General features: G+C 40.9%; 1 protein-coding gene across 2 annotated transcripts in view; it reads right to left on the bottom strand.

Moving 5' to 3' along the window:
- Positions 1-1,261: 1,261 nt before the first annotated feature.
- PDZRN4 (PDZ domain containing ring finger 4) overlaps positions 1,262-13,553 on the bottom strand; it is a 364,567-nt gene continuing 352,275 nt past the window's right edge. The window contains exons 6-8 of one of the 2 annotated variants that reach the window (XM_003793538.2): positions 11,956-12,057; positions 7,561-7,677; positions 1,262-3,436 (exon numbers count right to left, since the gene is read on the bottom strand). In XM_003793538.2, coding sequence (XP_003793586.1) covers positions 1,907-3,436; positions 7,561-7,677; positions 11,956-12,057 — 1,749 coding nt within the window. In that variant the 3' untranslated portion in view covers positions 1,262-1,906. The remainder of the gene's footprint in view (positions 3,437-7,560; positions 7,678-11,955; positions 12,058-13,553) is intronic. The other variant, XM_003793539.1, reaches the window with a different exon arrangement.

The raw sequence follows: 13,553 nt of genomic DNA, 5'->3' as shown, positions 1-13,553 counted from the left end.
TGTCATAGAAACCCCCAGACAGGAGAATAGCATAGGAAAACGTAAGCGGAAATTCGCAGGCTGATAAAGGGCCAGGCGTAATTCAGAGAAGGTAGGAAGAACTATAGGCAAGTCATGCCAGTGGATGGAGTGCTGTGAATAGAAGGTAGAAGCACAGGCATCTGATTCAAGAGCTAGGAAGGAGCCACTGCAGGTTTTTAAACAGGAAAGTAGCTTCAGAAATATGCAGATGTTGTACATCCATTATGTTAAAACGGTCTGCTAGGTTGAATGAAAATTTGATCAAACTCATATTTGCATGCACAAAGTTTGATCTGGCCTTTCACTCTGGAGGCATTATGATTGACACGCAGTGTGATTCATATGTTTATATGATGAAAAGCTTGATTTAAAAAGTCTATCATCTAGTCATCTAACAGTCTTGCCTTTTAATGAACTGACTCTCTATATTAGGCATTTATAGTTGACTATGCTGATATTATTGTAAAGACGGTTCCTCCACATATATTCCCAAACGATCAGCTAAATAAATTCACAGAGGACTGAACTTAGGACTGAACTGTGTACCTCCACAATTCAGATGTTGAACCTGCAACCTCTAGTGTATTTGATCTTGAACCTCCTAGCCTCCAGAACTATGAAAATTACAGAGGGTACCCCCCCTCGATGTATACACATTGTAAGAGATATTATCTATGGATTACTTTTCAAAGTTGAATTGAAGGTCTGGTTACCGGTCAAGTGTACCAATACATGTAATGCATATCCATTTTACCTGTAATTCATACACTTTGGGGGAATAATCAATTTTCCTTCCAAGATCTCTTATATATATTGCTTCAGCTACCCAGTCTATGGTATTTTGTTATGGTAGGCAGAGCAAACTGACACCTATGACAGCGTTATAAACAGTCTTGGATGCATCACTGATCCTCTCTCTCCATGGTTTTCTCAAAATTTTTCTTGGCTTTCCCTTCCATGAGTAGCAGGCAAAGGGGACACAAACTAATGTTTATTGAATGTTTAGTCAGCATCTGTTAGATGCTGTCCATATATAACTTAATCCTGGTAGGATAATGTGACACCATCATCTCTAGGAATAGTGTTTCAAGACAACTTTATTGGAAAAAATTGATAGAAACTGTACACATTTTATAAGCTGCAGTTAGGAGTCTTGTAAATTGTATACATAGTAACTGATCTTGTATCTGATAACCACAGTGGATGATGAAAATAAAACACTCCTTGATAACTTTTTATTAAGGATAATCAATAATTTATTTCTCTTTTATTGTCACAATTACCACCATTATCTAGCTACATGACCAGTGTCACTCTGGACCACAGGAAGATTGCGCACGGACACTTTTACTGCGACAAAGACAACAGCCATTTATGTGTTAAATGTACAACAGGATGTTAAAGAGAGGTGTGGGTTTTACGTGTGAAACAAGATGTGATTTATTATTAACGAGTCTGATTGAAAACATTCTAAGCAAGCATAGAAACGTTTTGGCATCGAGTTGTTATTAAAGTACAAAGTAAGTAAACTAGAGAAATAAATCCGGATTTTAACTTACAATACGCACAGGAAAGTAGGAAATTAATTGGCTCCTCGGTATTTTTATGCAAGTGTTTTTTTTTTTTTTGTTTTCTTTCCGTGTGTTTTTTTTTTTTAATAAACAAGTAATATGAATATATCACAAGTTAAAGAAAGATCTTAGCTCCAAAAGGAAGGTACCAATATATGAAAGAAATGAAAAAATTGCCAGGTATCTTCGCTTACAAAAAATTTAAACTAGAAAGAGTCACAAAATATATATAAAAACGCCACATTGAACGAGGCAACCATACTCTACCCAAACCGGTAGCACCCTCCTAAAATCGGTCCACCCGGTTCACTCGGTCATACGGTGGTGACGGACAGGAAGGCGTTGTGGACCCTGGTGCCGTCCGGAGACTTGGCCCCGTGGGTCATCAGCTCCTGGATGGTCATCCAGTTGTCCAGGATTTTCTTGTTCCTCTTTTTCATCATCTTTTTGTGGCTCAGCTCGAGGATGCTGAGCTCCTTCTTGCCCTCGCCGCCGCTCTGCGGGCTCTCCTTGAGGCACTCGAGCCGGCTGCGCAGCATGAACTCGCGGCGCCGCCGCTGCTCGCGCGCGCGCGCCAGGTGCTGCCTGCGCTCCTCCTTGCTCCAGTAGCGCCCCATCTTCATCTCGCTCATGGTGTCGTCGTCGGTGGTCATGCCGCTGCGCTCCTCCTTGATCTTTAAGGCACGCTCCTTGAGGATCCGGTCCCGCACGGGTCTCTTGGTGATGTACCGCGTGCCGTCGCTGCGGACCTTCACCTTCCACTCCATCTTGGGCTCCGCGCCCTTCTGGGCCTCCTTGCACACGCTGACCAAGCTGAGCTGGCTCTGGGCGTACTCCACGGCGGACTTCTGCTGGATCAGCTGCATGTAGCTTTGGTAGTGCCGGGCGTGCGCTGGGATGTTCGCGCAGCGGTAGGAGGAGCCGTGGTACGGGGACAGGTAAGGGACGGCTTCGCCTGCCGTCTGCTCTTGGTCAGGGAGCTGCTTGCTTTCCAGAGCCTTCTCCTTGCTTTCCGTGCTGCAGCCTGGCTCCGTGGTTGTGGTTTTGGCGGAAGCCGACTCTTTACCACTGTGTCCAGAAGAGGACCGCTGGGCCGCCACTGTGCTTCTCAGGTTTTTCTTGTTGGTGAGGTTGATCATTCTTGGAAGGGAGCTGTCCGGGGACCGGTCTACGGTCAGGGGGGTACTTCTGCAGCTCTCGGCGGTGTTGTAAGCGCTGGAACTGTCCCTGTCGGACTTTTCTGGATGTTCCATGATGTCATCCAGTTTTCCCCTTTGCGAATCGATGCTGGTGTTGTAATTTCGGAATCCTCCCTCGTGCAATGCCCAGATGTCTCCATACTGTTGGGTCACTTTCTGGAGCCTGTGAGCCTGCATGATGTTCTGGCACTCAAGCTCAATGTTTCTTAGCTCTTCGTTAAGCAGCTGCAGCTCATGCTCCACGCCCTCCTGCTCCCCTGGATTGCACTCCACGGTGCTGCTGGAGTAATACAGGTCATACTCGCCGTGGTTGCGAATCTTGCATTTGAGCTCCAAGAGCTGCCTGAATCTTTCACACTCCTCATCGTGGTTGCCAGTGCAGTCCGAGTCGATGCATTCTCCAGACACGAAGCTCTCATTGTACTGAAGCTCCACGCTCCCCAGAGTGTCCCGGCTCTGCCCTAGCTCCCTTGCGCTCTTCAGAGAAGCGCTCTTGGGGTCCTCGGCGGCCGCGTTCTCCTGCTCCGAGCTCTCGTCGTTCCTCAGGCTCTCGTCGGTGCGCCCCACTCCACTGTCCTTCTCGTGGTTGTTAGATGAGGATGTCGCTGTATCTGTGGTGCCTTCCTCTTCTTCTTGCTTTTTTGGCTAAAAAATAAAAAATAATAATATTGAGAGAACAAAGAAAATTAATGGCTTTGAAAAACACGGATTGTTGACAAACTTGTTTGAGGAACAGCGCTTCTTGGCGGTTCCTAGAAAGCTGCTATAATTTTAGTATCTATTATGATTTTAGAAATAACGATGATTAGCTCATAGCAGCTTTGCATGCCACGAAATAAAGAAAAGCAAAGCTGTGATACACATGACAGGACACGTTTGACTAAATGATTCCTTTTGTTTGGTTTTCTCTTACTCAGGAAACTGGGGTGAATGTATATACATGAAATGACTTTAGGCATTTCTGAGACAATGCTCAAAAAGACTGTCTCAAGGGTCTTCAGCAATATGGAAGCCTGAAGTCCAGAAGCCACAATCACTTTTTTCCCCTCTAATTTTCCTCAAGTTCAGAGAAAACTTCATTGACCATGAAGCCCTGGTCATGGTAAGACAGACTTCACAATGTTGCAAGCCTAAGTTAACATTATGTACCGGAGCCTAGAACCTTCCCATCTATAAACAAGGCAGCTGAACTCTAGATGGAATTAGGTTTTCGGTGACGGAGAGGTCTGGAAGCAAAGCTCCAGGGCTGGATGCCTTAGGTGTCCAGGAGGCCACATCTCCGGACACACATGCTCCGTCCTCATAGCTTCTCCAACTCATGATCCTCAAAAGCAACCACAGTGCCTCAGGAGTCATTTGGGCTGCATACAAAGATTTTTCTACTCTTAACCAGGAATTTCTTTCAAAAATGAGTTTATTGAGAGTAAAAATGATAGTTTTCTGAAAATCTGGACAGCCCTGTTTGCTAGACACAGGCATAATATGAAAAATATGTATTTAGGGTGGCACCTGTGGCTCAAGGGAGTAAGGCGCTGGCCCTGGTAGGTTCAAAAACTGCAAAATATGTCTCATACCCTGGTAATATATCTCTATATATGTTTTATGCCCTGGTAATTTCTAGCTTTCGTGCAAAACAATTAACTGTCACTGAGCTGATGATAATAATGTATTGCTTTCTTTGTGAATAGGCAAAAAGTATTTCCTCCTTTATCATGCATCATACATGGCCATTTCTAGATAGACTGTATTAGTCTTGTGCCTAACTTTATTCACTCTTATAAAGTAGAGCCTCCATTGTTGGCCACCTCCCTACACTGACCACCTTTGAAGTTGACTTACTCTTCACAGACTGGACATGCACCACACGCACTTATCAGTACAGCAAGCCCAGTTCCTTATGTTGACCACCTCTGTATGTTGATCACTTTGTTACAGTCCCTCGGGGGGTCCACGCACAGAAGTTCTACTGTTCTACTCTATGTACCTATGTATCTTTCCCCTTGGCAGGTGTAATGACATGATTGAGTATAACTAAGCCCATTAGCGCTAAAGAAGATGCGACAGGTGGTAAAGTGATACAACATATTTTAAAATAAGCCTAGAGGGGTCTTCCCATATGACTATTTTTTTCCACAAAAGTAATGGCAGAACAAAGTGTAACACAAATCAGAGAGGACAGAACATGAGCGAGTATCATGCTGTTCTGGGATTCTAAATCTTTCCGTAGGATATTTTCCTTTATTTGCAGAAAACGTACTGAGTTTGACTTTAAGTGTGTTACTGACAAAAAATTATAACAAGCAACTAACAATGGAAAGCTTGTTACATTCCTCTGGGTTGGCCTCTAAGCTGACAGTAGTATCCAAGGTGGGCATGTCTGAGTACTGTGCCAGAAAATCCTCAGAGGCTGGTGGTGTTGGGGCATTTGAGTTCATTCAGCACATTATTTATGGCTGTATTTTTCTAATATCTTGTAATGGGCTGTAGAAAGGCAGATCAGTATGCTTTTTCTTATTTTACATGTAGTTCACATGGTGCACCCAAGTTATTCTGTGGGAGAAGTTGTACAGCCTGTCACTAGCAGTCAGAAGATTGAGCGTAGCATCTAAAGTGAAACTTTCAATACAGTGTATTTACATACGGATATTTATTTATTTATTTATTGAGATAGAGTTGCACTATGTTGCCCTTGATAGAGTGCCCTTGATAGAGTGCATGGAGTCACAGCTCACAGCAACCTCAAACTCTTGGGCTTAAGCAATTCTCTTGACTCAGTCTCCCAAACAGCTGGGACTATAGGCACCAGTCACAATGCCCGGCTATTTTTCTGTTGCAGTTGTCGTTGTTGTTTGGTTGGCCCAGGCCGGGTTCGAACCTGCCAGCCTCAGTGTATGTGGGTGGCGCCATAACTACTGTGTATTTTTTTTTTTAATTGAATTTTCCTTTCTTTTGTTTCTGGTCAATGAGAAATTATAAAAATAAAAAGAGTTTTCCATTTTCAAATCCCTAGTTTGTAATATAATGTTACTCCACTCCTTATCATTTCCCTGTGGACTTATCTTGGCGACAGGCAATGTTTCTACCTAGACATTTCTAATGTAGTATTATTGTTTACAAGGGCAAAGGACTTTTAAAGGTTTCTGTACTTCTCATCATTTTTCAGTCTCCTGGTTTTAAAAAAAAAAACAACAAAAACTCCACACAATGAGAATCTAACCCCGGGGACATCTATGGTTACCTCAGAAGACCTACCATTTGTACTACGTCTGATGAGTAGGTAGCGTTTGACACCAAATCACTTCTCCTGAGCAGGATTTCCCCCTTTTTCTTTATTCCCACATCCTCCTGTCAATTCTGTATCAGGCCACATTTTCTGTCTAAGAAAGAAAAAGCCTGGAGCAAGGACTTTTTTGCTTGTAACCAGCAGCTGCCACCAAAAATATCTTTATTTGTGACTGGTGTTGAAGTCATACATAAAAATATCAATCTGTCCTACCTATATTGAAAAGTGATCACCATGGCGGTAGCATCACTTCTGAGCACAAACTACTGTTTGTGAAATGGCCGGTGAGCACTCGTGAGCAGCACCTGAGTATATCACACATGGCTACGTGGACTCTGTACTTTCCAATCTAATGATTTATTAACCATGCAGACATGTGCGTGTATGCGTGCGTGCACATGCACACACATTTCTGTTACAGGATGTTAGCATGTCGAGATATTTTATTATTTAGCTTGGTTAAGTGATAGAATGTTTGTGCTTCATGTTTCCCAGCCTGTCAACAATTTTTTTTTTAATTATCTTCTAAGATGGGTAAGAATTAATGTCGAGAACAGGATGATAATTAAACAAATCAGTAAGCTGACAGTGAAATGTTAACAAAATCATATCAAGCAGATGAATGACATGAATGTGGCATAAAAAATCTACTACACATTGATCTCATCTTTATCCAATGGGAAAACGACAACAACAAAAACGGAAAAAGAAGCTTGAGACTGACTTTGCCATAAGCCACACTGTGGTCTTTTACTGGGTTTGAATCAAGTAAGAGCAGTGATTTTGCTCATTTTTATTTCTATTCTCAGCATCGGGTGTTGTGAAGCTTGGAACCTATTAGGAGCTTAAAGTTTCTTGTTGAATGACTATGTGACCATAAGCAAAATAATAGCAATCATCTCACATAGGGGAAAGATTGTCCAGTCTCAGCAGCAGCCATAGGACCAAGGATAATTAATGTCCACAGTTATTCAGTGGTATATGGGTGTAGTGACGCTACTGAGTAGACAAAGAGGACTGAAGGCTTACCACACGTCATCAGCCTCTTATGGCCTAAATGTTCGAACAGGCACGTTAATATTGTAAACTAAAAATTTACTCTTTGGGGGGTGGGTGGGAGTTACTTCTTGATATAGAGTTTGTTTTCAGCTGGCATCTTGAGAAGTCACAGCCATTTTTACTGTTAAATTTCTGCAGTTAGGTTGACCTAGTACCTGGATCAACACGTGAATACCACTGTACTATATTAACAGTGGTCCCCAAGGTTCTCGAACTGGAGATATTCTTAATAGAAAGAAAATTTATTTATCCTCCCTGCTTCATCTGAGATGATCATGTGGCCCCCAAAATTACCACTACGGAGATGTGTGATCAAACCCTATGATTTTTTTTTGTTGTTGTTGTTGTTTGTTCTGCATTTATGGCTATATGTTAAAAAAAGACCTAGCCAGGTCTTGACTGATTTAGTTCAAATTGTTGACTCCACCTGCTCCACCTCGCTGGCTGGGTGCTGCGCGGCTTCATTATGCTGTTCCTTCAGCATCTCCAAGTTTAACTCCTCTAAGAACTCGTTCCTTTCATCTTCTAGCCAGCCTTCATCCAGCTGCAAAAGAATACATTAGTACATTATCTTATATTAGTGAGAACTCATGCTAAAATAGGCTAAACTTAAATGGCCAATGCCCGGCCCGTTCCTTTTATCATAATGATTCTCTTCAAAATACCGGCCTCCTAGAGTTCACCTCTCAGAAAGAAGAAAAGGTGATAAAAAAAAAAAAAAATTGGACTCTTATGCCTTTTATCCTTTCGTGAAACAGAGCTACAGATTTTCTCTCATCACCGAGTAAATCTCACGACATAGAACATTACCTTCTTTCAAAATGTATGAAAAGCACACTGCATAATCCACAGCTGTCACGCTCATTACCTCCCACAGGCCCTGCGTTAAAAGGACAGCCACGGGACTAATAGGGCTGGGAGACAATTGGGCTTTTTTTCCTTAACAACAACCCCCGGCGAGGCTGCACACCAAGTGCCCCCCACTCACTCATGCGACCCTCATTCTGCTTTTTGAAAATCTTTAGGCGCTGGCTTCCACCTTAACACTATGGCTGCGTGCCACAAAATGAATCTACAGATATTTATTTTATCTGTAAAGAAAGGAAAATTCTACGTCATTCTTCTCAAAAAAAAAAAAAGTAACATTATGCTATGTCTATTTTGATTCATTTTCAGGCCCAATTTCATAGTGACTGTGACATTTAAGGGTGGTAGAGGGGTGGGGCACGTGTGGGGTTTTGTTTGTGGCTGTCGGACGCAAGTATTCTTGTGGGATTCTCACACAAATTAAACTTAACAAATCCCTTTGGCTTCTCAACACAAAGTGAAGTGGAAAACTGGTGGTTACCTGGCTAATATGATCAGGGTTGACAGTCAGTACAGATAATTTGCCTCAAAGTGGATTTTTGGAGCTGGATTACGTAAATTAGCTGTCTATGCTGATTAAATTAACTGGATTATTGTCAGAGCTCCGCTTTACTCTGCAAGAACGAAATAGCAGCTTTCTAGGGAGTAAAAATAGACAAGGATTTGAGGTGTTTTTGCCACCAGCAAATGGGCAAAATAAGATTTTAAGATAACTAAACTTCTAAAGTTTGAAAACAAGCACAAACCTGAAATGACATTAAACTGTACCAAGAGAGTCTTGTATTTAAAATGATATATATACACACACACACACATATATATATGTATATATATAAACTAATGTAATGGCAAATCATAGATGTTATGATATCTACTAAAGGCTATGTAGAACTTAAATGACCTCCAATTTAACTGGGGCCAAAACTATGACATATTTATCCATCCTCATTTATCTTAATGCTGCTTGAATAACTTGACCAAATTCCACCACTGACTTTGATATGCAGATGAGATCTGGTAATTATGCTGGTCCCCCAAAATGTAGATTTAGCCAAATTTATAATTGTCTACACTTTACATTCCCTAATCCCTTTCAAATGTCATAAAGCCGCAAATGCCAGACTCCAAGTTACTTAAAGGTAGATATCCTTCCATTCTATAAGCAAACCAAGGAATTTTTCTTTCATCAGGCCACAAGGAAATATTTCCTAACACTGATATAGGGAAGGACGAAACAGAGTCTTTTAAGGTGTAAATGAAGTGCTGGAGAAGTTAAGCAGAACAAGTGGTAGAAATTAATGATTCCCTATAACTCTTTTCTTATTAACTAACCCTGTAGGTTCCTGAGCTGTCGTCTGTAGTCAGGAATGTCTACATTCTGATAAGGCCTTCCTCCAGGCTGGAGAGCATGAGATGTAAAGAGAGCATAAGAGGTAAAGCCTAAGATGTAAAGAGGGATTCTTGTACACAGCATAAGATGTAAAGAGGGATCCTTCGTGGTCACTTCTTTTCCTCCTTGGATTTCCTTTTTCACCTAGACAGCACTGTTGGTAGTCTGAGTCTAACTAACACTGTGGCAGACACAGACATCCCCGCTGAGCTGAGCTTCAGGAAAAGGATTGTCATTATAAGACGGTGGGATCTGTCTGCAGGGAAGGGGGCCATGTATGGCCTCTCAGAGCAAGGGACAACATACACCAGGTATATCTCAAAAGTAGTGACTCCAAGTTCTTACGAGAGCCCTCTCTGCCCCAGTGTCCTGAGGGAAATAGAACAGAAAAGCAATATCTTTAATGGTCTCTGGAAGAAAATGGGCAGAAAATGAAAGAGAGTTGACAGGGAAGGAAGGAAATGAGTTATTTAAAAATATTGCACAGATGCACAATACTGCCCCCAGCAACACTGTAGATCATTTCCAAGAATCTGGAGAGTATTCAAAACATTTTTTTTTTAAAGCTAGAAAAAGCAGACAAAAACCTTCCACATTCTCTTTGAAGAAAATACACATGCAAAAAAGAAATGCAATAATGAGATAAATTAAATTGGGTGAAAAAATATGGGTGATATAAAGATAAGATTTTCTTTTTAGCATTTTTTTAGCCCATTGTACAGCATGTGTGTAGTAGTGCTTAAATGACATTTTTAAAGGATGGTGGGCTTTTTTCCCCCCCTGATTTCTCTGGAAATCTGATATCCTGTAGGTAATTAGCCTCCTTCTAGTGGCATGAAGCCTTCTTCAGGATAAAGGAGCTAACGCAGAGCCTGATTTTGACAGGCAGGACGGCGTCCTATGGAGTCAGAGGATCACCTTTCATCAACTTTGGAAAGGAAGCCTCATTTGGAAATTCATCCTTCAACACTGACTTTTCTTGGGGAAAAGGTCAGGGGTGTAGCTAGATACTCAAAATTGCCACGGTCCTACCAAGCATATGTAGTCCACAAAAGATTAACAGGATCTGGTCTTACGTCATTAATTTCTGTTTTTTTCCACAGTCCGTTATGGCCGTTATGAGGCAGAGTTGAAGGAAATGCTTCAATTCTAAATTAATGAGGTTCTCTAGCAGTTCCATGGGAAGGGCAGGGAAACCACCCTGTCACATCAGCAGGGATGGCTACTGAGATCTCTTCAATTTACCATAAATTTGACTAATATGTATTTAGTTAATTTATTATCTTCTTTTTCAAGAAATAACTGGCTTGAGAAATTTCCAGGTAATTGGTGCAATTTCATAGGTATTGAAAAACCTCACTCGCACCCATAGGCAGCCCAGCCAGTTGTGTGGGAGGGTTTCCCACTCCTGAGACCTCAGGTGTGTGTCTTTACTGTGCCCTGGGCTATGGCAGACTTTATGGGGACCCTTTAGAATGGTCAAGGGCATAAAGAAAATATATGCGGGAAGGGTGATCTTTTATAACCACGATATTCCAGTTAGGACTTGGTCTGATGCTGAAATACACTTACTCAATGTAATTTATAGATAGTATATAGTTACTGAGTCTGAAAAATATCAGATCAATAACCTGGGAGACAAATGGCAATAGAACCAACTTTACTCAAACTAGTGACAGATGGATAGACTGGTGACAATGTGTCGTCCTTTCTGCGTTGCCGTGGGATATAAAAAGGATATACAAGGAAGAACTGATAGTACTTTTCTCCTACCACTACCTTTCCTCGACTTCCATGACAAGTTTCTCTAAGGTATAAACAATTCCTTCAGAGGGCATCAGTTTGTTTTGGGCTGAAGAAATGTTTTTGTCACATGAAACTTGGAAAAAGAATTCAGTAACTATACATGGAACCGTGTCATGCTACATGAGATGTTTTTTATTTTTTTTTTATTCAGTCATTTGTACATAGATCATAAATACATTTATGCCATTATGGGATTCAATGTGTTGATTATAGGATGAAGACATTGGTGTTCTACACCTGATAGATCCAACTTATGCTTGCAATATGTTTTAATTCTAAAAAAATTTAAGTTGATAGCTAGATAGGCCAATGTCTCTGTCTTTAGAGATTCTTCCAAGATACCTTAGTATACCAATGAAATATTTTTAAATAGAAACCTAAGCGAGGATCCACACAGAATTAAAAATTATATAAAGTCAACTATTTTTTGTCTCTGAATTTATTTAAATAACTGGCAAATGGGAGGAGGGAATAATGACTGCTTTTTTTTTTCCTTCCCTTAAAAGGGAAGCTTAGCTTCCGTGCTGTGGAGTAATAAAAGAGAGCCTCTAACGTATAATTTTTTGGATAAGGTTAGTAAGTTGAGAAAGATCAGCTTTTGTTATATTTTTTATACCGTACTTGGTTTAACAGATATCCGTGATGGTGATTCGATACAGAACAGCAGATAAAAAATATAAATTCACATTCATGAATTTGTGCTCCGTGAATTCAGTGACTATCAAGTTTAGGCTCAAGACTTCTGGTTTCTGTTCTGACCTGAATCTCTGGCCTTGCAACAAGCAGCACGATTCTCCTACACTCATCGCTAGACAGCAAGGCCACGGCTTCTTCCCGATTCTGGACATCTTCCCCATTTATCTAGAAAACAAATGAGAGTGGCACATTAGTTTCCATTTCCACAATGCTGCACACAATAAATGGCAAATATCAGCTCATTTATGGCAAATGTATGGACAATGACGCTCACACAATGGGCTCATCTTCAGCCCCTCGGTGGCGAGCGCCTTCACTCAATTACGCGCTTACTGTAAGAGCCATATCGATCCCTGAAGGATGGGGAACATCAGAGGAAGCAGTTATGTTCATAAATGTCCAACCTGCGCCCCGGCAACATACATCTAGCAACACAATTAACCAGCCCCTGACAGGTGACGTTCATCTTTCTCCGCTCAGAGTAATGGAAGTGTCACTCTGAGATAATAGTGTTGGGGAAGGCAGGGCTGGCAATCCCACAACCGAAATCCGTCATCCTGCACGCTTGCTGCGAGCCAATTAGAGAGCTGAGGTATCATCTCTCACCAGGCGAGGCTCCCCGGCCACTGCTGATTGCATTTTCATTTAATCATTTCATATTTGTGTGTGTGGCTGACTCAGTTGCCCAAACATCATTGTCAGGACATCTCTCGGTGCTTAACTAATCAAAAGAAAAAACGGCTCATCAGGAAGGCTGCCGTCAGTACTCCAGTCCCTTTTGGAGATGTATCCGTTTCCTCAAACAATAAAACTAAGGAAACATCTTAAGATTCATCTCTGAGGTACAGTTAAAAATTTAAAAAGGTACCGTAGAGCAAAACTGGCTTTTTAAAAGAATGATGTGTGAAAGAAATCAAGCCTGAGTAAACTATTGATTACACAGAAAAGATTCCCGGGGTACTGCCATCTTCTTTACTAAGTTCTAAAGACAGAGTAAATAAAGCTTCAAAAGTTTGCATTTGAAACTATAGTTTCATGTTCCAATTTAGTTAGGTCTTTGCTAACATATTTTTTTTCCTTTGGATATTTAAAAAATTGCTTTCTCTTAGTGATGATTCAAATCCAGAGAGCCAATAGCATTTTGATCCATAATATATAATCAAAATATATAGAAATTCTGATGAAAGAGGTCAAATAGTTGTGTAAAATGTGCATCAATTACTTCAATAAGTCAATGGGTGGAAAATGTGTTTGCACTGATCATTTTTCAATAATTAATATAACATCTCTCACTAAGTATTTTTGCTTAAAACCAAGAAGTAGACTCCTGAGATTTCCCCTTGTGGGTCTCAGGGATTGTAGCTGACACACGAGGAGAGACACAATTATCTGAAAATAAGCCCAGGAATCTCACTTTGGATCCTAATAAATGATCTTTACTCCTAGACTCTTATATATATATTTAGCATAAGAAAAGCTAAAAAAAAAATCACACACATAGAATGTTTTCTTACTCTGATCAAAAAAATCAAAAAAATCACACAGCCACATAGAATGTTTCGTTACTCTGATCAAAATGAATATCACTTTCATTGCTCACTTATATGTGTAAACGGGAATTGAGCATTTATAAGTTTCATATGCATGCTCCTTTTTTTTTT

This window comes from Otolemur garnettii, unplaced genomic scaffold, assembly GCF_000181295.1.
Source record: "Otolemur garnettii isolate 467f Iridium unplaced genomic scaffold, OtoGar3 scaffold00070, whole genome shotgun sequence".
In the NCBI taxonomy this organism is placed as follows: domain Eukaryota; kingdom Metazoa; phylum Chordata; class Mammalia; order Primates; family Galagidae; genus Otolemur; species Otolemur garnettii.
Note: the sequence above shows the minus strand (reverse complement) of the source record. Positions and strands in the feature narration are given on the sequence as shown.